The sequence below is a fragment of the Sus scrofa genome, chromosome X (genome assembly GCF_054392235.1).
Source record: "Sus scrofa isolate SSC_HxYL_T2T_F1_AM1 chromosome X, Sscrofa_HxYL_maternal_Yorkshire_Landrace_v2.0, whole genome shotgun sequence".
Classification (NCBI taxonomy): domain Eukaryota; kingdom Metazoa; phylum Chordata; class Mammalia; order Artiodactyla; family Suidae; genus Sus; species Sus scrofa.
Genome location: NC_139401.1, coordinates 37,846,510 through 37,873,334, shown reverse-complemented (window position 1 = coordinate 37,873,334; position 26,825 = coordinate 37,846,510). Strand labels below are relative to the sequence as shown.

General features: G+C 40.8%; 1 protein-coding gene across 49 annotated transcripts in view; it reads left to right on the top strand.

Annotated features, from left to right (window-relative positions):
• The window catches only part of RPGR (retinitis pigmentosa GTPase regulator), a 284,289-nt gene extending 257,777 nt beyond the window's left edge, over window positions 1-26,512 (top strand). For 12 of the 49 annotated variants that reach the window (XM_085007624.1, XM_085007617.1, XM_085007614.1 and 9 more), the window contains 4 exons: window positions 14,449-14,616; window positions 16,153-16,210; window positions 17,784-17,875; window positions 25,848-26,512. In XM_085007624.1, coding sequence (XP_084863750.1) covers window positions 14,449-14,616; window positions 16,153-16,210; window positions 17,784-17,875; window positions 25,848-26,051 — 522 coding nt within the window. In that variant the 3' untranslated portion in view covers window positions 26,052-26,512. Of the gene's footprint in view, window positions 1-1,924; window positions 8,153-14,448; window positions 14,617-16,152; window positions 16,211-16,538; window positions 17,876-25,847 lie in introns of those variants that run through there. The other 37 variants (XM_085007627.1, XM_085007620.1, XM_085007615.1 and 34 more) reach the window with 12 other exon arrangements.
• Window positions 26,513-26,825: the final 313 nt, after the last annotated feature.

Genomic DNA, 26,825 nt, shown 5'->3' with positions numbered 1-26,825 from the left:
GAGAGATAAGAGCCTGCTCTGAAACCACTGGCTTTTCCTGGCTTTAAAGACCCGTGAGGTGAAAGGATGAAGCGTTGGGGATTAGAAAAATAAATTGGAGAAATGTAAATGAAAGGATGAAGGCTAGAGGAAACATTTAATTTATATCTCTAGTGCCTTTGCCACATTGTTGAACTAAAAATCCTTAAAATCAAAGTCATTGAAATGCAAGAGAATCTTGCTAAAGTGTAAAAACTACGTGCCGGTCCTCATTAGCCTTATCTGTATTTTTATGGAGAGGCATGATGGTGAACAGCATTCCTTCTGAATGTGGGAGAGCTGTTCTCCTAACAAGTTGTGGACGCTCAGTGAGTGTTGACTCATTTGTTGACTGACTGTACTTCCAAGCAGACAGCCTTTGTGTATCTTTCCTTCCTCTTAGACTCAGGGCTCTGCCTCCTCCATGCTCCTTTATTGTGTTAGGGGAATAAAGGGACACTATTTAGAAATAACTTCTGGCAGCTGGGCCTCTGTGTCTCTTAGGGCTCTTGAAAGAATGGTGACTTTTTAAAGAGACCTAGAACAAATAGGAAAGAAAAACACTTTTAAACTGATTTTTATTTTATCCTTCACACAGCTGTTTCAAGTAGAGGCCCTACCAGGCCTACTTCAGTGAATAAAAAATGATTTATTTATAATATTTCTACATATTAATTTTTAATTTGTGCTGTTTAGTAATTTATTTAGCAAAAGATGACCTCTTTCTAGGCCTAGCACTCATCACAATTTATAATACGTGATTTCGTGAGGTTTTACTATCTAGAGACCCAAACTCATCATCTGTTTCATTCCATTAGCTTGTAGAATTTAGGTCAACAATATGATTTTTGCCTTATTTTGCCCAGCAAGCAGTTAATTTAATATTTTGTGATGATCATTAAAATCTCAATGTTTCATTATGTAAGTTTTTTATAAAAGTTTATAAAGGTTTTATAAAATCTTATATTTTACATTAAGTACATTTTTCTCATACTTAATTTTTCATGAATGCAAATTATTATAATTAAAGAATATAGTAGGTAAAAGGAAGAGGGTCAAAAATTTGAAAACTTTAAAGATTTTGTTTAGGAAAAACATATATTCATTACTAAGTGTATCAATAAAAACATTTCATGTATAGTTATTTCAGTTTTTTCTTCTAGAAATAAGCTATTCATTATTTCAAGTGTTTGAAAACTTTGTTTTCATTTATTTTCTTTAATTTTGTGAATTTCATGGACTCAAAAGACCAAAGAGTTCCCTGGTGGCCTAGCAGTTAAAGATCCAGCATTGTCACTCACATGGCATGGGTTTGATCCCTGGCCTTGCTCCGTGGGTTAAGGATCCGGTGTTGCCGTGAGCTGTGGTGTAGGTCACAGACGCGGCTCGGACCTGGCGTGGCTGTGGCTGTGGTGTAGGCCGGTGGCTACAGCTCCGATTCGACCCCTAGCCCAGGAACCTCCTTATGCCGCGGGTATAGCCCTAAAAAGCAAAAAAGAAAAGAAGAAAGAAGACAGACAGAAAGAAAAGTGTGCATTTTTTTAGCAGTGTTTTGCAAAATCAGTCTAGAAATATATTTAAGAATTGATTCAGATTAACACAAGGGGCGGAGAATCAATATTGATGGTACTGTGACTAATTAAAGCAAAATTAAGGCAGGTGGTAAATTTGAAAGTTAAACGCAGATACATGTTACTAGATCAAGATTTGATGTTCCACACACTTAAAGAGTGGCATAAATTATCCCCAAAGAAAACAAAATCTGAGCAAAATGTCTGGTGAAACTGGGCATTTTTATTCTCTTAGTGAAACCTATAATAATGTAAAATCTTGGCAGTATTTTGTAGTGGATAAGTTACCTTTGTCGATTAATAGTAGTATGACGATTACTTCAAAAAATTTACAGAACCAAGAAACAATTGAGAAGCTGACGCAGCATACAGCTTATACTGAAAATGTTGGTAGTAATGAATGTGAAAGTGAAGAGATATCCCCAAAAATGAACGAAGGGAGAGCATATAAACAACTTTTGGCACAAGGAGTGTACGTGATGCAAGCAGCTATGACTATGGATGCATTTGCAGATGAGGACGTAGGTAGTGACTCAGGCCAACGTAAGCCTCAGGCCAACGCCAGTGGTGCAGAGAGTTCACAAAAAGGGATGTTTAGATGTGAAAATAAACCTGGTGTCTATCCTCTTGGTAGTGAGGAAATAGAAAAGGAAAATGATGGAGGACAAAATCAGAAAGATTCAGAAGCAGAAGAAATAGTCTCTGAGAAGGAAACTGATCTGGCGAAAGTGACAGATCCGAAGGAAATAAGAGAAAGTGAAGAGCATAGACAAAATGTTGATACATTCTTTGACAACTTACCAAATAGAGACATGAATGTTGAGAATGAAGAAAATGAAAAACTTGTTAAGGAAAGTAAAAGGAACAAGCAAGATATGAGCTTTGACAGTGAAAGAGAATCTGTAGAGGAGCCAGACAGTTGCTTGGAAGGTGAGAGTGCAAGTCAGCAGGGCACAGCTGATGGATTCGAGCAGCCTGAGTCAATAGAATTTAGCAATGGAGAGAAAGAGGATGATGAAGTGGAAACTGACCAAAATTTGTGGTATAGCAGAAAATGTATTGAACAAATCCATGAGGAAGAGACTGAACCCACAATGCCCAAATTTATGGCAAAATATGATTTTAAGTGTGACCACTTGTCAGAGATCCCAGAGGAGCAGGAAGAAGAAGCTGACTTGGAAGGAAATGGAGTAGAGGAGCAAGAGAGAGAGGCAAATGAGGAGGAGGAAGCAGAGCTCCTGTCAGATGACCTTTCAGACAGACCAGAGGTGAGTGAAGACGAGGGAAAGCCAGGGGGAGAGACAGAGCTCTCGCCTGAAGGTGAAGGTGAGGGAATCAGGAAGGAGGGTAATTCAGGAGTAGAAGTGAGGCGAAGTGAGGAGGGGGAGGAGGAGAAAGGCAAAGGAGAAGAAGAAACAGAGAGGCTGGGTAGTGGAGAGAAAGACCTAGAAGAGGAGAAGGAACGGGAGCAAAAGGAGAGGGAACAAGGCCGTCAGAAGGAAAGAAACAAAGGGATGAAAGAAGGGGAAGAGGAGGAGCAAGGAAGGGACAGAAGAGAAGAAGAAGAAGGCGGGGAGGAAGAGGAGGGAGAAGGTGAAGAAGAGGAGGAGGAGGGGGAGGAAGAGCAGGAGGGGGAGGGCGAGGAGGTAGAAGAGGGGGAGGAGCGGGAAGGAGAGGGAGGAGAAGAGGAAGGACATGGGGAAGGGCAGGAAGGAGAGGGGGGAGAAGAGGAAGGAGATGGGGAGGGACAGGAAGGAGAGGAGGGAGAAGAGGAAGGAGATGGGGAGGGGCAGGAAGGGGAGGGGGGAGAGGAGGAGGGAGATGGGGAGGGACAGGAAGGAGAGGAGGGAGAAGAGGAAGGAGATGGGGAGGGGCAGGAAGGGGAGGGGGGAGAGGAGGAGGGAGATGGGGAGGGGCAGGAAGGAGAGGGGGAAGAAGAGGAAGGAGATGGGGAGGGGCAGGAAGGAGAGGGGGAAGAAGAGGAAGGAGATGGGGAGAGGCAGGAGGGAGAGGGGGGAGAAGAGGAAGGAGATGGGGAGGGGCAGGAAGGAGAGGAGGAAGAGGAGGAAGGAGATGGGGAGGGGCAGGAAGGAGAGGGAGAAGGGGAAGAAGAAGAGGAGGAAAGAGATGAGGGGCAGGAAGGAGAGGAGGAAGGAGATGGGGAGGGGCAGGAAGGAGAGGGGGAAGAAGAACAAGGAGATGGGGAGGGGCAGGAAGGGGAGGGGGGAGAGGAGGAGGGAGATGGGGAGGGGCAGGAAGAGGAGGGGGGAGAGGAACAAGGAGATGGGGAGGGGCAGGAAGGGGAGGGGGGAGAGGAGGAGGGAGATGGGGAGGGGCAGGAAGGGGAGGGGGGAGAGGAGGAAGAAAATGGGGAGGGGCAGGAAGGAGAGGGAGAAGAGGAAGAAGAAGAGGGGGAAAGAGATGAGGGGCAGGAAGGAGAGGAGGAAGAGGAGGAAGGAGATGGGGAGGGGCAGGAAGAGGAGGGGGAAGAAGAAGAGGGAGGGGAGGAAGGGCAGGAAGGAGAGGGGGAGGAGGAGGAAGGAGATGGGGGAGGAGAGGAAGAGGAGGAACAAGAAGGAGAGGAAGAAGGAGGAGAAGAAGAAGGAGGACAGGAGGAAGAAGAAGAGGGAGGAGAAGAGGAAGAGGGTGAAGGAGAGGAGGAAGAACAGGGGGGAGGAGAAGAAGGAGAAGGGGAGGGGGAAGGAGAAGAGGAAGAAGGAGAGGGGGAGGAGGAGGAAGGGGAGGGGGGAGGCAGGGCAAGGGAAAAGGAGAGGGATGTAGGGGAGAGGAAAGAGGAAGAAAAGAGGAGAGAAGAGGAGGAGGAAGAGGAGGAGGAGGATAAGGACGAGACCGGGAAGTACCAGGAGACAGGCAATGCAGAAGGTGAAAGGCAGGGAGGTCAGGGTGGAGGAAGAGAATCCAAAAAAGCGAGCAAAATCAGAGAATCTGCGAAATATGACAAAGGCAAAACATATTCAAAAAAGCGTATTTCTAATAGAGAGGGAAAGGGCAAAGAGCATCAAGCGCAGAGGCTCCAAAGGCCAGTGCAGGCCAAACAGCTTTTAGAAAATGGGCCGCCAGGTTCCAAAAAATTCTGGAATAATGTATTACCACATTATTTGGAATTGAAGTAACAACCTTTAAATTTGACATGATTGTGTCCAGCCAAACACTGTGAACACCTTATGTGTAATAGGCACTCATTCTGTTAAATCAATTGTATGTCACAGTTACTTTACATGTGGTACAGTAACAACCGATAAACGATAACTTGAGGCACTGGTAAATTTTGGCTCCTCTTAAACTAATATTTTAGTGTATTTTCCCCGATATTATAACTATATAACTAGAAAATATCAAAAGGTCATAGCATCTAGTGTTATAATTCCTCATTAAGGACCTCCTCATTAGGAAACAGGAGTCTATTGTAAAAGTACTTTGTGTGTGCGAATAAGTCCCTTTAAAAATGGCATAGATCTTTAGGGTTATGAAAACATCTAATTTCTTATATGTTAGCCTACTTTTTTCAGTCTGTGATTACAATTTGCCTATTGCATAGAATAATTTTATAATAATGGGTGGTATTCTAAGGCTAAAATGAGGAAGTCACGTTTTTTAAAAATACTACTTTTTACCTTTTATGTGTCTTTTTTGCAACAATCTACAAAGTGATACCTCTTTTAGTTACTGTTTGGTAAATGACAGAATATCTAATGAAAATGAAGATAAATGTACATTGTAGAATTAAGAAAAACTAAATATTGGCCAGGCAGAGCTACTCATTGGGCCTCAGTTTCCTCATCTGTACAATGGAATAGATTAGATGTTATGATAACTATAGCCCTTTGTAATAACTCTTAGATTCCAACGTGTTTGCTATTTGCATGAGAAAAAAATTTTAAGGAAGAAAAATTATACGTTACATTTAATCTAGTTTTCTGTAAAACATTCCTTGCTCTTACAGAGTTATGACAGCTTTAATGTCTCTTGTCTTCTGTAATTCTGTATTTCTGAACTCCCATAATTTCTGAGCTTTCCCTCTACTGCCAGACTGTCATTCTTAGTACTGTCATTCCCAGTGTCTGTTTCGTACCTTCAGTGTATTCATTCACTCTTCTGTAATTCTCTGTTTGCTGCTTGTCACAATGCTTCAAGTAAAATAAAAAATTAAATGTTTACAATCAGTAGTTGTTTGTGAAAAGAAAAACTAAACTGAATTTTAGAAAGGCTAGATTTCCAGGAGAGTAATTCTGTTGTATACAATGCAGCGAGTTTGATTGGCCATTATTCATAGCTTTCCTTTCCCAGTCCCTTCTACATCTTGGACACAAGGGATCTCTTATATTTCATTTTATCAGGGAGGATTTTGATGGTAAACTTCCTGGAACTTTTGTGTAGTTGAATTCTTTGCACGTTTGATTTTCCATGAATGAGAATATGAGGAGAAGGACTAGGATAGTAAGTGAAGACATTCCGAGGAGCAGTTATAAATCTTGTCTTAGCTGCAAGGCTCTTGAGTAGCTTCCCCTGGCTAGCCAAATATGCTGATTTGCATTGCGGTGTTCTACCAAATTCTACCACATTCATTAAAGTTAATAGAATTGAATTAATACTTTCATTAAAGTGTATGTGCTTTGTTGTTAGTTCTAGTGCAAAACATGGGTATTTCAATAGTAGCCTTACTTGAGGAGTTCCTGCTGTGGTCAAGCAGGTTAAGGATCTGGCGTTGTCTCTGTGGCAGTGGGGATTCAATCCCTGGCTGGCGCAGTGGGTTAAAGGATCCACCATTGTCGAAACTGGTGTACATCACATTTGCGCCTCAGATTCGATCCCTGGCCTGGGAACCTCCGTATGCCAAGGGTGGAGCCATAAAAAAAAAAGTATACTTAAGGAGTTCTCTTGTGGCGCAGCGGGTTAAGGATCCAGCATTGTCACTGAAAGGGCTTGGATTGCTGCTGTGGTGCAGGTTTGATCCCTGACTTCTGCATGCCGCAGGCATGGCTCCCCCCCCACAAAAAAAAGTAGATTTAAGATTAAATAAGATGGATGACAGAAGTGGGGTTTATAAAGGAAGAACCTCCAAGGAGATGAGAAACTCTTCAACTCAAGTCACTAACATGAAAGGTGTGGGCCTTCATCTTCCACTAAAAAAATAATCAGCCAGCAATACTGATACGATGTTCTTTCTTTTCTTTCTTTTTTTTTCTTTTTGGCCTTTTAGGGCCACACCCTCGGCATATGGAAGTTCCCAGGCTAGGGGTTGAATGGGAGCCATAGCCGCCAGCCTGGCCACAGCCATAGCAATACCAGATCCGAGCTACATCCTCAACCCGTGCTGCAGCTTGTTGCCAGATCCTTAACCCACTGAGTGCGGCCAGGGAGCCAACCCTCATCCTCATGGATACTAGTTGGGTTCTTAACCCGCCGAGCCACGACAGGAACGTCAAACAAGTCATTTTTTTTTTTCTTTTTTCATTTTCGGCGGCCCCACAGCATATGCAGTTCCCGGGCCGGGGATCAGATCCGAGCCACAGTTGCACCCTGTGCTGTAGCTGCAACAATGCCGGATCCTTAACCCACGTGCCAGGCCGGGGGTCGAACCTGCGTTCCAGTGCTCCAGAAATGCCTCAGATCCCTTTGTACCACAGCAGGAACTCTGATACGATGTTCTTAAGATATGTCCCTCTCAGGATTTGAACTGGTCCAGGTAACCATTTGTAAAAAGCAATTCTTACCCATTTCTTCACATTTCCCTGGCCAAAAAAAAAATTTTGTTATGCTCTTTTAGAAACAGTAATTCATGCAGGCCTGTGCTCTGGTCAGAAGAACACTAGCCTAGTCATTTTGAGACCTGAATTAATACTTGGTAAAGTAGATCGAAATAACTGGTTCCTTTGTTGTCCCCATCTGCTTGGTTGATCAAGCTTTTGCTGATCATTTCTGAGGCAAATGTGAGTTTTGTACGTAGAATCCATTGAGTTACAGTTTCAGATGAGGACTCTGGCAGAAAAATCAGGTAAGCCCCCAAGGAGTACCACAGAAACATCTGCTGCTGGCCAGCAGCACTCCAGGTGAGTGCACTTGAAACGTTTTCTGTTATATCACTGTAGAGATAAGTTTGTTATATACATGCACATTAAAAAGAAAATTTAAAAAAATGTTTCCATGGAGGAAGGTGCTGTAATTCCTTCTACTGTAAAAGTTAAATGTGGTTTTATGTGCCCAATACCTGATGCATAACTTAATATTTGATATATACTATTCATTCAACAAATATTTATGTATTGAGCACCTAGAAGAGGACAGAAGCTTCCTCAAATCAGGTAGAGGTGAGGGCTGCTTACAGTAAACCGCCTGTGGCCCTCTAACCTATCAGAGGTTAGTTAGATACAGCTTTCTTGCAAGAACACCAGGTAAAAAGAGTTTCTATGGACTTCCCTGGTAGGTGGCCTAGTAGGTTAAGGATCTGATGTTGTCACAGCTGGGGCTCAGGTCACTGCTGTGGTGCAACCTTGATCCCTAGTCCAGGAACTTCTACATGCAGCAGGTGCAGCCAAAAAAAAAAAAAAGCGTTCTTATGATTTTGCCTTATTGTTGCTTATCAGTGCCTTTTTCTTTCCCAATACTCCCATGTTTTTAACCAAGACTGCCCAAAGATAACAATATGATAGGAAAGCAAATCTATGGCTTTCCTCCATGAAATCTCTTAATTAATAAGAAGAAAATCATTTTGTACCTTGGCTATGCAGAGTAAGATGTGGCTCTTGATCTCTAGGAACTCTTGGCGATTTCTCTAGGCAGACCAGAAAATGCACCAGTACAAGAGAGTCCTTCGGGAGTGGCACTTTAGCTGCCCCTGGGAAAGACGAGGAAAAGGCTTCCAGGGAGTGATGGTGAAATGTGAACTGAGTCATGACCAAAAAAACATACCTAGGTGAAGAGGGGGCAGGGCGATGGGAGCCAGGCTGACGGGAGCCGTGAGAGTGTTTCAGGGTGACTGCAGCCTAGAGTTTCCTTTGGTCTGGATAGAGAGGCACGGGACCTTCTGTGTTTTTTAAAGGTGTTCAACAAGAGAAAAATGAGCACACTTGGGCTTTTGTAGCATCGTTCTGGCAGCAATGTGGAGGGTGGATTGGAAGGGAACCGGACCAGACTCAAGGACCAGTCCGAAGGTAATTAGGGTAGACTAGGCAGAGACTGAACTAGGGCTGGACTAGGACAGTGGGATGGGGAGCTGGGGACGTATATTACTGAGAAAGATTTAGAGATAGAATTGGAGGACTTAGTAAAGATATGGAGCTTGGAAGGAGGGAAAAAGCCAAGCTTTTCTTGTTTCTTGCTTGGAGAATTGGGTAGAAAGCGTGCCATTCAATCAGTGAAGGCTGAGAACAGTGGAGTAGGGGCCAGCTGGGGAGATTGCTTGGGGCCTCTTGATCCAGGAGATGTTCACCAGGCAGATACATATCTGGGACTGGAGCTCAGGAAAGATTGCTGAGTTCACTGAGATCACTGGCTTATAAATGTAGGTTACAACTGCGGATTTGAATGACAGGCCACATTCATAATGTGAAAAGAGAACTGAAGAGAGAACTCAGGGAAACATCAGTAGGTAAAGGGAGGTTGAGAAAGGGAAGTCTGAAAAGGAGGGAGGGTAGGAACACCTTCTAGGAAACAGGGGCCCCAAGAGCCGAGGAAGGAGCAGTAGAGGGCTGCAGAAAGGGCTTCGGGCAGAGCCCACGTTGCCTGAAAGAGTGAACTCCAGAAATCTGCTTTGCAGAGAAAGAGATTCAGAATTAGATGTTAAGAAAGTAGTATCAAAGAGTGCTACTAGCATACTGCTCAATATAGGAAGGGAGATGTATGTTTCAGAGACTTTGGTGCTCTGGGGAGAAAAAAAATTCTAAATTTTTATTTACTGTTACTATATACGATGATATGTTAAGAATAGGATATTTCTGAAGTACGCTTATCAACAAGAGTCTGCAATGCTTTAAATATCAGTTGGGGAGGGGCAAAAATAACTTCGTTGGCAGCCCATTATGGTCTTCAGATTATTTGGGCAGAGTTGGTGCAGAGCACGGGCTCTGTAGTCCAGTGGTCCTGAGTTCCAGACCCGGCCCTTCACTGACTAGCTGAGTGGACACCTGGAAAAGTTTTGTTTTGTTTTGTTTTTAACTTTTCTGAGTCTTACGTCCCTCTTTTAGAAAGGAAGGGGTGGAGTCTTTTGATAATTAAATTAGTTAACACCTGGAACACATTATGGGTACTCAGCAAACACTAATCTGTATCACTTTAATTACCCCCTGTGATCACATCAAGCCAGGTATAGTGCTACCCTCATGAATCTCTTATGTCACTGACATGCATGAGTTTTGTTTCATGTGCCTGTGAACCCTACTTTTGTTTAAAGATGACATAGCAACCCCCCATTTTAGCTTAAGGAAGTAGATCCATGGGAATGGAATGGATTACAATAATGATAACCCTTAAATATGGGCTAGAGTGAAACTACCACTAGACACCGTACATGAGTCAAATGCTGCCCCTCCGCATTTGAACCGTGATGCAAGGCTAATGGCACTCACTTGGTTAGCCGGAGATTTAGATATTAGTGCTATCACAGGACCACAGATTTCCCTCTATATGTTAATGTTTTTATCACATAGTAAAAAAAAATCATTGACATGCAAAATGTAATCATGTATCCTGCATTTGTTTAAGATAAAGAGGAAGGTAAATTTTCTAGTGAAAAAGGGGTGGGGGGAATAATAGACTAAAACTGAAGATGAGAATGAAACTGTACCGGCAAGATGGTCAGTACTCTGAGCGCTGCATTCAGTTTTGCAGGCCACTTATCAGAGTCAACCTGTAATATATTGGGTAGTGAAAACAGAGGATTAAGGGAGTTCCCTTCGTGGCTCAGTGGTTAACAAACCCGACTAGTGTCCATGAGGATGCAGGTTCGATCCCTGGCCTCTCTCAGTAGGCTAAGAATCCAGCGTTGCTGTGAGCCGTGGTGTAGGTCGAAGATGCGGCTCGGATCTGGTGTTGCTGTGGCTGTGGTATAGGCCAGCAGCTGTAGCTCCAATTAGACCCCTAGCCTGGGAACCTCCATATGCCGCTGGTGCAGCCCTAAAAAGCAAAAAAAGGAAGGAAGGAAGGAAATAGAGGATTAGGAATGAAGTAAGGGATTGGCACGTAAAAAGAAGGGAAAATTTAGAGGTTATAAAGTAATGTCATTAGAAGGGAAGAATTGGGAAGCCACAACTGGGTGCAGTCCAGCCTGAAGACTTATTTTGTTTGGTGTACATAGTGATTTTTTAAACATTTGAATCAGATGCCAATATTGCAATAACAGGAGATTTTACATTACAAAAGTTTTTCAGACTTCTTTTGGGAAACCTGAGGGTCTGGGAGCATCATGCCCTGTGGCCCAGGTGAGGCCACCCTCCACTTTCCTGTTGTCCCGGGACTGCTCCTGACAGGCATCCACCTTCTTCCCTTGCTTGCTCTGGCTGCCAGATGCCTGGCAGAGAAGAAGGGGATGCATACAAGAGGGTAGAGCAAAGGAGTGTGCACTTTAAATGAACTATTTTCTTGCAATAAGATCTGGGACATGGCAAAAAGTGTCCCAGCTTCTTGTTTTTGGACCGTTCTCAATGCACACCAGGGATTCTATCTTACTTTTTATAGAGTGGCCTTTCCAAAATCATGTCTATCTCTATACAAATACTTATTGTTTGCTCATGTTATCTTCTCTGTAAACAATATTTTTCATCTCTATACAAACCCTCCCAGGTAGGTGTTGCTAGGGTCATTTTTGCATTTTGCAGTTAGACTGCAAAGTACATTAAGTGGGTGCCTGGTTCAGGCCATGAACAGTGGAGCACAGCTTGGAAAACCATGTTTAGGTCTTTGTAGCTAATGCCCTTCCTACTCTCTACTCCTACCTCAGTAATTTCTACTGTAGTTAAAACATGAACTTGTATGTTAATGCTTCTTGTCCTAAAAAAAAAAGATCTCAAAATTGAGATTTCAAAATATTTACTTTCCTACTTGGTATGACTTAGATATAAAGTTTTGTGCTCTTTTAAACTATTTGGAAAATATGTTCTCCCCTGTATGACACTGAGGCATGTCATAAATCCAGAATTGTAACACAAAATTTGATGCTTTGTAGTCCTTTTTTTGACTTAAGAAAAACCCTCTTTGGAAGATATGTACAGACAAGTATATATCTCATACGTGTATAGCTCCATGTATTTTCCACAAACTGAACACACTCATATACTCAACACCCAGATCAAGGAAGAGCAGAGCATCAGCTCCCTAGAAACTCCTTTAGCCCTCTTCCCGCCATTTCCCGTCCCCCTCCAAGGGTTACCGCTAGGCCAACTTGTGATAGCAGTCTCTAGTCTGTAAAGCAGGCAGTGTAATCGTATTCTGAGGGAGACTGAAGCCTCATGAAGAAAAGTTAGTTTCTTGATATTTCCTATAAGAAATGTAAAAAGTGCTGCCCTGGCCCAGGCCAAAGACTGTAGCTCCCTGTGCTGGGTCTGACCAGTGAGACAAGGCTCCGTTTGTGGGAGCCAGGCCCGGGCATTTCTCCACTGAGGTCCTACCACAAGAAGCATTTCCACTGACTCCTCCAGACCACTTCTTTCCATCTTCTGTGCTTCTGGTGCAAGAATGTATTTACACTTTATCCTTTCTTTTTATAAAATGACAGTATACTGCTAATCTCTCCTCAGTTGTTTCAGTTTGAAGGTAAGTGCTGTATGTGATCTAAAGTAGTTGTCCAGATGTACATAGATTAATTTTAAGTGTGCTTAAGTAAGTGCAAAATGCTCCAATTGATGATGTGATTTCTACCGCAAATGCCATTTTCTAAGAGCTTTCTCAAACTTAGAAAATGATATAGTTCCAACAGTTCATTGTTATAGATTGTTATTGAGTGAAATTGTAGCTCATTTTAAGAGATGAGTGTTTTGTGTATTTCTAAAGTAAGATAAAACTCCATGTTTCTTTTTTAATGGCATGATATCCTACAGATACATTACTACCGTGGTCAACGAGCACAGTTGGAGTTGATACAGGTCCTAGATTAGTCAAACTCTCCGAGTAACGGGTAACGAGGACTTTGATGGAACACAGCTCACTGACCCTTCCTCTGGGAGATAAACGGGCAGAGTGTGAAATTCTCTGTCCCAGGAGCTCTGGTCTTTCTGGTTGGCCTTCATATATTTACATGTATGAATACCTGTGTATATCAGGCCAAGTCTTCAATCTAGGAATCTTGCTTTCCATTCCCTTCCAAAGTAAAATGATCTCTGATCATGTTAGCTACTTGTAATGTGCATCTGGCTAGCCATAATATTAAGTCACTTAGAGGGGAAATCATGCAGAAGAAAAAGAAAGCTTTAGAAGGTCTTCGTAAATGGTAGCTATCTTGTCGTTAACCCTACCCAACCTAAGCATGGAGCACGTCCTTTGATATAACCCTCTACCTTGGTACCAAGTTCCCCTCTCCTGCATTCCCCTCCCAAGTGCACAGTGCCTCATGACCTTGACTAACCTAAGTTCAGCTCGCCCAGAGTAACTTCTGAAACTCTTTTTTAAATCTCAAGGCTTCACTTCTGGATTGCTTGTCCTCAGTGGGAATGCTGTCTGGCCATAGCCTTAGTGCCACTGGCCTGAGGATGCCACTTGTATCTTTTACTAAGGTGTGAAATATAAACACATTCTTTCCCTAGCCTGAACTCTCACATTTTTATTTTTGCCAAAAAAAAAAAGGTGAGTTAATAATTAGGGGCATTCTTTTCAAACTACCCAATGAAGATTCTTTTGGGTGTCAGGCGTCTCCTTAACCGAATAGCCACCAGGAAGGTGACTGTGAGAAGCTGGTTACAGTGTTGAAGGGATTTAAAGGGCACATAAGGCTTCAGGCAAATATGGCCAAGGTGAAGTTTGTAAAAACATTCTTCAAGAGAGTGGATGGCACAGATTACTTACTGTGTCACCTATTTTAGGGGTTGTTATGCCTTTAGTGAAACACATAAATGAAAAGCATAGGAAAAATATCCAATAAGGAGTCCAGTCTCCTAATGACAAAAACTAAGCAGTATTCCACCCAAAATATGAAATGGCAAAAGAAAAAAAAAAAAAACTCAATATAGAATAAAGGATAAAACTAATATTTTCTGCCTTTACTTAATAAGCATTACATGATTTATTACCAGTGTATCAAGTCCATAGACAGGCTGTTTTATAATTTGGATTTGCTGGACAGGAGCCAGATGGACTAAATTCTGCCGCTCTTCAGCTTTCCATCTGCTTTAGGTAACTAAGAGCAGACCATTTAAACTGCCTATGGCCCTTTATCTTTTTCCCAGAGTGTAAGTAATTATAGTTACCTTTCTCTTGTGAATATTGTTGAATTGTACTTCTAAAGTGATTTTAAATCCCTTTGTTTTGGAAAATGAACATAATATATAGATGTGATTGTTATAATGTTACTCTAGATGGAAAGATTTTTAACTTCTCTAAGATTCACAAGCATTCTTTTGAGACAGCCCAGAAAGCGTTTTGTTTTTCCACTTTAACTTTACCATAGGTGCACAAAGAACTCTGGGAACCCTAGTCGTTGAAAATGTTGAAGTAGAACAACATGCGTGAAATCCTTGGTAATATAGTAACTCGATATGCTGCGTGGATTATGCAGTATTTTATTTCTTTGACTCTAATATTTGAATTCATGGTCGTTGTGTTCTTTGAGATAGCATAAATTATTTATAGCAGCCATATCAAATCTTTTTTTAAGGAAATGTTAATTCTTCCTTGATTATCAATTTTTTCACAGGATCAGGAATCTTCAGAACATGAAGAATCAGAAGACGTGGATGAGGAAACGGAGGACTGTCTAGAAGACAAGAAGAAAGCCATAGGAGATAATAAAAGTGCTCCTAAAGACGACCACAGTGAAACCCCCAACAGATCAATTGAAAAGGTATTGACAGCCATTGAAAAGGTATGATGACATGTGCTTAAATCCTGAGAGCCTGCCCAAGAGAGAGTGAATAGGTCCCCTGGTCTCTGCAGAGGTCAGATTCCATCTTCTTTGCAGAGCAGAAATACTTCTATGAATAACTTGATTCATGTACTATAGGAAAAGCTTTGACAAATTTATCATTCAGGTACCCTTTTTTCCCCTACCATTCTTTCCACACTTTTTGGTAGCATTCTGTTTCTCACGTGAGTGGAAGTCAATTGATACGGGCCAGCATAGTACACTGTTGAGAAACGAATCAACAAGTTCAGCACTAGGTCCTTGAAATGATAAAATTACCCTGTACTGGTGGCAGAAATGAAATGCATGTGCGCACCCATATATCTGCTTATTTACATGTGTGTGGACACGTCAAAGTTGTTCCCAGCGATGTTTGCCATTGTGATCCATTCTACACAGATGTTGTCTACAAGAAAGTACTTATGGGAGGAATGGGCGGAGGCCATTCCTGAAAGTCATCCTGAAAGTTGGCGCTAGGGGTGCCAAAAACATCTCTTGCATTTGGCAGTTTTACATAAGACTGACCCTGCTAGGAGACAGTTGGTAGGTTTGCTAGCACTACTCTGGATTCATTTCAAAGCTGTGGAATTCAGAAACCCAAACTGAATGATACTGTATTGATTGATTTTCATTTCATCGTTTTGCAAAGAGCTCCGAGTATATCATGTCTTCTCATTGATGAAACGCTATCATCACTGGTCTGTGCGAGGTTTTTCCTCTCTTTATTTAAATTGGTTTCCTTTGAGCCCCATTCCCCTTTTCCCTTACATAGACAACCGTTGAAACATACTTATCCTTTTATTTGAATATATACTTGTAAAAACATGTATTGTTTTGTGTGTATGTATTTTTCATTTACAAAATGGCTTGTGCTCTAGAGATCATTCTCTTCCTTGCTTCCTTCTTTTTCCAAGACTCCTTCCTCTCACTGAGAAGAAAGGAAAGATTCTGTTTTTTTTGTTTTTTGGGTGGTTTTTTGTTTTTTTTTTTTGTTTTTTTTTTGGCCTCACCTGCAGTATATGGAAGTTCCTGGGCCAGGGATCAAACCTATGCCCCCACAGCAACTCAAGCCGCTGCAGTGACAACACCAGATCCTTAACCCACTGTGCCGTAAGGGAACTTTGAAAGATTGTGTTTTATAAGGAACATTTATCAGTTCTAGTTAGGGTGGTCCCTAAAATGCTTTAGCATAGAATTCATTAAACTCCAAATTGACATTATAAAATGTTGAGCTAATTCATATACCAATTAATGTTCCTAAAACTTGTTCAAGTAGACTTTTGAATATACAATTGTTGTTAATCATACAGTATTAAGCTGGGAGGGACAGCAATGATCACTCAGCATCTAAGGCAAGAGTCCGGCAAAGAGAAATCGTCACATGTTTATGTTGTTAGCTAGAGGCTGACTCTAGAACCCTGCTTAAAATCAAGACTAGGTTTTCTACTCTAGCACAAATAATGGTTTTCTCCTATGTTGTTTCTTTATTGTTTATAGGGCCAAAAAGCCAACCAAGAGGAACGGGCCGTTCATGAATACAATGAAAATCCAAAAGGTGTGAGCACATTTGACTTCGAAAGCATACTTTTACAAAGACTAGATACATACTACTTTCATATGTCCATACTGGTATATGTGCATATGTGTGCTGTAACTGAAGAATTATAGCTTATATGCATGTATTCTATTTTACACTGTTTATTGTCACATGACCCTCATAATAAGTTGTGAAATATGTGACACAGGCTTATGTGTTCCCATTGATCACCGCCACAGCTTCTTTACCTAAAAATATTTGCATCACTCATGGCTGCTTAGGTGTCAATGTTAAGTGGTTTAAAACAGCCTTTTTAACTACCTTTTTTTTTTTCCTTTTCAATCAGTATTATTAAGTTGGGCTTTTGTCCCAGATCTCGATTGACATGTCTGCTGAGTACTGCCAGACCCCGTCACTGATGTCTAGGCCGGCCTCGAGCCATAGCAGGCCTTCCAGTTATTTCCCCCAGAGCCCAGACCTGAGTCTTTGATCTCACCACGGATGTTTCAGAGGACTCCTTTGCCAAGCCTCACTGTTGGTGTCAGAAAACAGGTGCCACAGAACAGAGGGGACTCTGATCGAGACCTACAGTTTCTACACCCAGATCATCGGTGTTTTTGCTCTGTGACCCCGATATTATGTTTCCACACCATGACATCACGATGTGCTTTTTTCTGCATTCTCATTACAAATAACTGTCCATAGTAATGGATATCTGATCTGAACTTAAGCAGAAAAAGGAAGAGTTCCCATAATACTTTTTTCCTTCAAACTTCTATAGAAAGAGTATTTAGGTTTTAGAATATCTTAAGCAAAAATGTTAAAATATTTGTCATCTGTAAGTATTCTTAGCATATAGCCTAAAGTGTTAAAAAGAAATTAAATGTAAGATTTAAGTCACTGATAATATAAAATTAGAAGAATGCATATGCTTCATGAGTGTGTGTGTGTGTGTATACAATTTTTTTTTGTCTTTCTGTCTTTTCTAGAGCCGCACCCGCGGCATGTGGAGGTTCCCAAGCTAGGGGTCTAATCGGAGCTGTAGCCACCAGCCTACACCAGAGCCACAGCAACGCCAGATCTAAGCCGCATCTGCAGCCTACACCACAGCTCATGGCAATGCCAGATCCTTAACCCACTGAGTGAGGCCAGGGATTGAACCCACAACCTTGTGGTTCCCAGTTGGATTCGTTAACCACTGGGCCACGACGGGAACTCCTCATGAGTATATTTTAAAGATCATTATTCAACTACAGAATACGTGGATTGATTTGAAACACCAAAAAAGTTACATCCATTTGATTATGACTAGGTTAATGTTTTATAAAGGTAATTTATATTTTACTAAAGTCTTCCCTAACACTTACCATTGCCTTTGCTGTATTTGGGTACTAGTCACCTAAATATTTACAACGTTGGTCAGGTCATTCTGGGATTTTTGCCTTAACTTTTCAGGAAATATGCAGTGGGCTTTGTCCACCACTCTTTAATATTACCCCATAATTCAGGGTTGATAGTTTCACTAAAAGCATTAGGACTTTTCTTATTCTCATTAGTTAAGAAAAATATTTCTAAATATATCCTATCATAGGATACACACATGATAGTGCAAAGAGCGTTTCTTCAGAAATCCTGGAAGATAGTGAATCAACGCCAAATAAAGACATGAAAAAATCGACGAAGGTAAGTTAAATGAACTTTTCATTTTAATGTTAAGGCCAAAGTATTGGATTTCTTCTTCTACTTTTCATATGGTGATCCACATAATTTAACTCCTTCAATATGAATTTTTTTTTGTCTTTTTGCCATTTCTTGAGCCGCTCCAGCGGCATATGGAGGTTCCCAGGCTAGGGGTCGAATCAGAGCTCTAGCCGCCGGCCTACGCCAGGCCACAGCAATGCAAGATCCGAGCCGCGTCTGCAACCTACACCACAGCTCACGGCAACACCGGATCGTTAACCCACTGAGCAAGGGCAGGGATCGAACCCACAACCTCATGGTTCCTAGTTGGATTCGTTAACCACTGTGCCACGACGGGAACTCCCAATATGAGTTTTTATGGCCCAAGAACATGTGAAAAATTTCAGGTAATGGTCCACATTTTTAACATGCATATTTACTTATTGGATTTTAAATTCTGGGTCAGGTTGCTCTGCCAAAATGTCAATAGCACGTTCCTTTCAATCACTCATTGATACATACTGATTCATCATACAGTAAAAGGTACGTCAAAGAATTCTTGCTTTAAATTATAAGAGTGTAATATTCTGGAAGTCTAGAAGAGAGTAAAGCAAAGCCAAGAAATAGGATGAATGAAAAAATAAAGATGATTGTGCTTAGAAAATATTACAACATGCTGCTCTAGTCTCTCCTGACTTATACCTGTTTTGGAGTTGTCAAAAGACTGTTGGATACGGGTCTTCTTCATGGAAGTAAATTGCTCTTTCCAGTTGCAGAAGAATTTTATTGAATCATGAGACCACATTTCTAGATAGAAGTGTTAGGAGGAAACATGGAAGACAAGAAAAATGAAAGGCCTTGTTAATTCTTCTTCAACCTATGTCTTGGCTTAAATGTCATTTCCACACAGAGGTTTTTTTGTTATCAGCAGCACTTATATAAATTATTATGTCCAATTATTATTCTCTCATATAACACTTCTTTTAAAAATTTTATTGGAGTATAGTTGACTTACAGAGTTGTGTTAGTTTCAGGTGTACCGCAGAGTAAATCAGTTACATATATATACAGATATCCATTCTTTTTCAGATTCTTTTCCCACATAGGTTATTACACAGTTTTGGGTAGATTTCTCTGTGCTATACAGTAGGTCTTTGTTACCTATCTAATTTATATATAGTAATGACATAACACCCTTTGCTTTTCCTTCTTTGTATTTTTCACAATTTCCAATTATGTAGTCATTTATACATTGGTCTACTTCATATCTCCATATCCCCAGTGGCCTTCAGCTCCATGGGAACAGAAACTCTTTTCTGTTTTGTCTTCCAGTGTATCCTTAGCACATGGTCCCCAGTTCCCAGTACATGGTAAATGCTCAGTAAATATTTTTGATCAACAATGAATTGTAAAATGTAAGGGAGTAAGCAAGAGGAAAGGATGAAGGTAAAACCAGCAGTTGCCCTTAGAGAGTAAACAGCCTGCCTTTTGCCATCCTGGCAGGTATATTGCCAGTCTGAAATTCCTTTCAGAATTATTTCAGAAATGTCAAATGTTATTTTAACCTAAATCTCCATATTGTTCTCTTTTACTTAAAATTACTTTGTGACCATTCTGTCAACAAAACAGAATTCACCGTTGAAATTTGTTTAGATGATTTTTAAATGTTTCAGATAGCCAAGTAAGGACCCACGATTTTAATTGGCAGCAGAGATCTTTTGGTGATTGTTATATCTGGAAATTACCAAATATTCCTTTTCCAAACCGTAGCAAATTTGGTTTCACAGTTAGCCACTAATAAAAATGTGTTATTGGCTTAATTTCTACCTAAGTAAGCTAATGAAAAAAACAGTGAGCTTTTCAGCTATTAAGAATAATTTCTTGAAGTTCCCGTTGTGACTCAGCGGGTTAAGAATCCGACTAGTATCCATGAGGGTGAGGATTCAATCGCTGGCCCCATTCGGTGGGTTAAAAGATGCGGCATTGCTGCAAGCTGCAATGTAGGCCGGCAGCTGCAGCTCTGATTCAGCTCCTAGGCTGGGAACTTCCATGTGCCACGGGTGTGTACCTGAAAAGACAAAAAAAAATAATAATAATAATAATTTCTTCCCATGATGGAATTAGTTTATTCATGCATTTATTTAGCATACATTTACTAGGTGCCTCTTATATGCCAGGCACAGGGCTAAACAGTGGTTAAAAATCCAGGGCTGTCCCTTAGAAACTAGCAAGAACATGGCGGATTCCTGGCTAATTCCCTGTGCCAGTTGAGTCAATAGATTTCTTATTCATTGTCACTGCCATAAATATAAGAGGCTGAGATGAGAATATCTCCACCAAAAATTATGCCCGTGGATTCTTGCCTTTCCTGGCGACTGCCTTTTCTCTGATGCTATGTTTTGTTTACCATGATAGCACAACTCAGCACGTTTGCCTCAAGTACACAGTTAGCTTTGCTCTGTTGTGAAGAAAATTTGAGGTAAATTATACATATTGTCTCCTGTTGTTGTCAGTTTTTCCCAGGCTTAAAAACCTGAGACCAGGGGAGTTCCCTGGTGGTCTAGTGGTTAGGATTCAGCACTTTCACCACTGTAGCCTGAGTTCAATCCCTGATTTGGGAACTGAGATCCCATATCAAGCTGCTGCACACCATAGCAGAAAAAAAAAACAAAAAACAAAAAACCCTGAGTCCATCTCTTTCAGACCCACCTAATAATTATGCTCCTACCTTTTCAAAATAGCTTTATTTGGGTATAATTGACCTATGATGAACTACACATATATTTAAAGTATAGAATTTGATTACTTTTGACATACATTTATACCTGTAAAAGCATAATTACAATCAAGTGTGAACAGTGCCATTCCCAGCAGATGATTCTTTGTGCCTCTTTGTGGTCCCTGTCTACACCCTCCGTCCCCCTGCCATACTCAGCAGGCGACTGATTATTGTTTTGAGATTCATCCATTCGTGTATCAGTAGTTCATTCCTTTATATTACTGAGTGGTATTCCATTTTGAGTTAATTCCTTACATGGTACAGGAGTGGAGAGAAAGTTCTTTTTTTTTTTTTTGCATATAAACATCTAATTGTTCTAGCACCATTTGTTGGAAAAAAAAAAAAAAAGACTGTCCTTTTTCTGCTGAGATACCGTAATACCTTTATTAGAAAGCAATTGATTTTTTTTTACCTGTGAGCCTATTTCTGGATTCTGGATTCTGTTCCTTCAGTCTGTTTATGTTGCCCCAGTACCACACAGTCTTGATGACTGTAGCTTTAACATGTCTTAAAATCAGGAACTGTTAGTCCCCCAGCTTTGCTCCTTTTCAGACTTGTTTTGGCTGTTCTAGACCATTTGCACTTCCATGTGAATTTTTAGAATCAGTTTGTTGATTACTGGGGGGAAAACAATGCCTGCTGGAATTTTAATTTGGGATCATTTCTGAATCTATAGATAAATTAGGGAAGAATTAACATTTTAACAATATTAAGTCACCTAATTCATGAACATGCTGTTTCTCTTCATTTATTGATGTCTTCTCAAATTTTCTTTAGCAACGTTTTGTTGAATTTTCCTTAACATGGAAGTTACTGATTTGAGTTCACTGATTTGAGACCTTTCTTATTTTTTATTATAGGTTTTTTATGCTATAAATTTCCCCTGAAGTACTTGATATGTTGTGTTTTCATTTTCATTCATTCATCAAAATATTCTCATTTCCCCTTTAATTCTTCTTTGACTCATGGGGTTTTGTTTATTTGTTTGTGTGTTTTTCTAGGGCCACACCCATGGCATGGCAGTTCCCAGTCTAGGGGTCGAATCGGAGCTGTAGCTGCCAGCCTACACCACAGCCACAGTAACACCAGATCTGAGCCACGTCTGTGACCTACACCACAGCTCACGGCAACACCAGATCCTTAACCCATTGAGCGAGATGAGGGATTGAACCTGTGTCCTCATAGATACTAGTCAGATTCATTTCCACTGAGCCATGATGCAAACTCCCAACTCATGAGTTATTTAATTTCGGGGATATTAAATATTGTGTATTTGGGAATTTTTCCAGTGATCTTTCTGTTATTAATACCTAATTTAATTACATTGTGATTGGAGAACATACTTAGTATGACTTGATTCCTTTTAAATTTATTGAAACATGTTTTATGGCACATAATCAGATCTATCTTGGTAAATGTTCATTTGAAAAGAAGGTTGAAAAAAATACTCTTGTTGTGTGGTGTGTTCTCTCAGTGTAACTGGGTCAAGTTGGTTGATAGTGTTGTTCAAGTCTTCTCTATCCTTCCTTATTTTCTGCCTACTTGTTCCATTATTGAAAGAGGGGTATTAAAATCCCTACTATAATTGTGGATTTATGGAGTTCTTCTTGTACTTCTATTAATTTTTGCTTTATGTGTCTGAAAGCTGTTATTTGGTTCTGTGATATTTAGGATTGTTACATCCTCTTAATTAATTGACCTTTTCATCATTATGAAATAAACTTATTTATCCCCAATAGTATTCTTTGCTCTAAAATCTACTTGATCTGATATAATATAGCCACTCTAGTTTCTTTTGATTAGAGTTATCTTTTAACATCCTTTTACTTTTAACCCATTTATGATTTTATATTTGAAGTGCATTTGATTAGACAGCATATATATGAGTCTTGCTTTTTTTTTTTTTTTTTTTGCTTTTTAGGGCGCACTTGTGGCATATGGAGATTCCCAAGCTAGGGATCTAATTGGAGTTACAGCTGCCGGCCTACACCACAGCCACAGCAATGCCAGATCCGAGCCACATCTGCAGCCTACACCACAGCTCACAGCAACACCAGATCCTTAACCCACTGAGTGAGGCCAGGGATCGAACCTGCAACCTCATGGTTTCCCAGCTGGATTCGTTTCCACTGTGCCACGACGGGAACTCCGAGTCTTGCTTATTTAACTAATCTGAAAATCTCTGCTAATCAATCTTCCTCTTGCCCAAATAATACAGGATTGTAGAAGAGTTACCTTTCCTATCATTCCTTCCTTCCCATTTTACATGTTATTTTATCAAGTGTTTTAATTTTTTAACCTCACAAATCAAATATCATTATTTGTTTTACCATTTTCTTTATTCGCTATTTCTTTTCACATCTATTATATATTTGAATATTTCTTCTGTCCTCTTTGGAACTCTACTATAATAAAACGTTTCATTCTGTTATCTGTGTCTTTTAAATATTACTTATTTCCCATGTCTAAGTGATATCTGTAGAAATTTCAGAGCATGTCTATTGCATAGCCTGTTTTCATCTGAGACTAATCTGCTATTTAAACTACCCATTGAGTTTTAATTTCAGTTTTTATACTTTTCACATTTTGAAGTGAAATTCTATTTTGATTTTTTTTTTCAAATAAACCTGATGTTTTAAAAACTAGTGTCTTGTTTCGTGCTTATTTTTTTTTTCTTTTTACGGCCACACCTGCAGCATTTGAAAGTTCCTGGGCCAGGTGTTGAATTGGAGCTGCAGCTGGGACCTATGCCACAGCCACAGCACAGTGGATCCCAGCTCCACCTGCGGCATACACCACAGCTTGTGGCAACGCCAGCTCCTTAACCCACTAAGAGAGGCCAGGGATAGAACCTGCATCCTCACAGAGACAATATCGGGTCCTTAACCCACTGAGCCACAACAGGAACTCCCTGTGCTCATGTTTTTTTGTTCTAGTCTTTTAAATAATTTAAGCATACTTATTTTATATTTTGTATTTAGTTATTCCAGTGTCAGACATCCTTTGGAGTCTAAATCTGTTTGTTGCTTTGGCTGACTTGCTTATGGTGTCTTGTTTGTTTCTGTGTTTTACAATTCGGATTGTGAGTTCACGTTCAACTGAGACTTTTTGTGGAACTCGTTTAAAGCTTAGATTAGGGCAGGTCCATCCATAGGTAATTTGTATTAGTCTCTGTTAGCTCACTCCAGGACCACTTTCAGCTAGTGTCTCAGTTCAGGATTTCCCACCCACACCAGTAATGTAAATGGGAACCCCAAACTCACATCAGGAAAACGTGTTATTTTGTTACCTCCCAATGTTTGTAGGTGGACTTGAGTCAAAGGCCTAGTCCTTAGAGGGTCCCCACTTTTTATAGGGGTCTCAGTTCCAGTTCTCTGCATTTTTGTGAGACCAAATCTGCTAAAATCTGAGAGTTGAAGTTATGAGATCAGTGAATGCCATTTCAATATTCAACTTGTCTCTGAGGCTTCCAAATGCTCCTGCTTCATTTTTTTTTTTTGACCAACAGATTTTTATTCATTTTATGAGCTTACATTATAAAATTATACTTTAGATACTTCTTCAGTATTTCTTAGAATTTTGTAATGGAAGAATTTTTCATGACGTATATTCCTCCACAATAGCAGGAACAGAATTTCTCCCATTTTGGTTCATAGACTCTCTCTCTCTCTCTCTCTCTCTCTCTCTCTCTCTCTCTCTCTCTCTCTCTCTCTCTCTTTGTGTTTTTAGGGCCACACCTGTGGCATATGCAAGTTCCCAGGCTAGAGGTTGAATCAGAGCTGTAGCTCCTGGCCTACCCCACAGCCACACAGGATCTGAGCTGCGTCTGCAATCTACACCACAGCTCACAGCAACACCGGATCCTTAACCCACTGAACAAGGCCAGGGATCAAACCCCTGTCCTCATGGCTATTAGTCGGGTTTGTTTCCACTGTGCCACGGTGGGAGTCCCCATAGACTCTTTTTGAGACACTGGCTTTATACCTTTTGCCTCTAGTTCCTCCATTCATTAAGATTGAAAGTAAGCTGATCTTATTAGCACCATTTTCATTTCTGAAGGGGCCAACTCCTCAGCTGTTTCTGTTGTTGTTGTTTGGTTTTAGCATCTTATCAAATCCATCATTCGGGTTGTCATTCTTTAGGAATCCTGTTTTCTGTCTGGCTAAATCCTCAAAGGGCTAAAATCCTTTGGGACTCTTCATTCATCATTCATCATCTTCCTCGATATCTCCGGCATGTGCCTGGTTGGCCTTCTCTCCTTGATATTATCCTCCCCTGACTTCTGAGCTGCTTTTTCCTGACTTTGTCCCTGCAAAGCTCAGTCCCCAGGGCCGGCTCCTCTTCCTTTCACACTTGGCTTTTCCTCAGTCTCTTTTCTTCGGCTCTCTCTTCTTCCTACCTGAAATCCCTGGGTTATGGAGCCCCCTTTCATCTCTTCAGCTGGTATCTGCATTCTGCCCATCCGCAGCTGTGGCCTCCCCCGAGCAGCAGACCCATATATCTAGCTACCTACTCAGACCCCCGGGGCTCCCACTGCCACCACTTGGCAGCACTAACATTGCCAGAAGTTCTGGTCTACAAGAATGGGGAGGTATATCCTCCCCTAGAATATCCTGGTTTTCAGCTTTTCTCCTATAACAAAACAAAGAAATACTGAATTTGTTCTTTGAAGAATAATGATAACATTATTACCAAAGCACTGGTAAAGCTGAAGGGTAAACCCTGAAAGATCTCGTTTTAGGGAAGAATCATGATTGTGATTGGTCAAAGAAAAAAGGCTTGGTGGATACTAAGAATGTACCGTTGTGATGCCCCATAAAGATGTGATGAAATAATCTTAAGACTTGCGGGGGAGTTCCCGTCGTGGCACAGCGGAAACAAATCCCACTAGGAACCATGAGGTTGCAGGTTCATTCCCTGGCCTCGCTCAGTGGGTTAAGGATCTGGCATTGCTGTGAGCTGTTGTGTAGGTCGCAGACGCGACTCGGATCCTGCGTTGCTGTGGCTGTGGCTATGGCGCAGGCTGGCAGCTGGAGCTCTGATTCAGCCCCTAGCCTGAGAACCTCCATATTCCATGGATGGGGCCCTAAAATGCATTAAAAAAAAAAAAGACTGGTTGAAAATTATACCCCCAAACACTGTTAAGTGAATATTCTACTTACTGAAATGAATTCTCTTATGTGTTTTGTTTTCTAGGTTTTCCTCTTTAAAAGGATGTCCTTGACAAGTCAGAAAAGTATGGAGAATATTGAGCCACTCCCAGAAATAAAACCAGTAGGAGATCAAATAGTTTTTAAAAGAAATAAGAAAGATGCCAGCCAGAACCACATGGGGCAAAATCATCAGGATACCTCACCCCCAAATATGGCGAGAAGGTCAAAATCTTGTACAGTACTATGAATGTATATTTATGCTTTCCTGATCACCAAGCACATCATAATTTATACTTGAAAAACATTTGCGTTCTGAAGGAAAGTTTCTGATAACAAGCTTAATAAGCTTTTAAAGATATAACTTAATAATATGTTTTATTTGGTTTGAATATTACGACCCGTTTTGATATTTATTTAAATGCTCATATTTTTGACAAGCAATTTCAAAATATGTATCTCTCAAACTCTCCTTCAAGTGTTGTGGCCTTAACTGTTCAGTGTTGCAATATAAAATATATTTTTATATGTGAAAGTTAAATTAAGATATTTCATCATTTTTACTAAACAGTTTTACTTCTTTATAATTTCATAAGGCAATATTTTCAGTCTCATAACACTGTAACAGTTTTTAATGTATTGCAATTTTCAAAAACTGAGTCAAAATTGTTTTTAATGAACATATTTTAATAAACTGTATCTGGTCAGTTACACTGTTTAAATGGGTGAATATAAATAAAATTTAGAGGTACCTGGAGTTATCAGTTGGTAAAATGGGGGCAAAAAAAAAATCTAATTTTTGGAGTTCCCGTGGTGGTGCAGTGGTTAACGAATCCGACTAGGAACCATGAGGTTGCGGGTTCAGCCCCTGCCCTTGCTCAGTGGGTTAACGATCCGGCGTTGCCGTGAGCTGTGGTGTAGGTCGCAGACGCGGCTCGGATCCTGAGTTGCTGTGGCTCTGGTGTAGGCCGGTGGCCACAGCTCCGATTGGACCCCTAGCCTGGGAACCTCTTTTAAAAAAAAA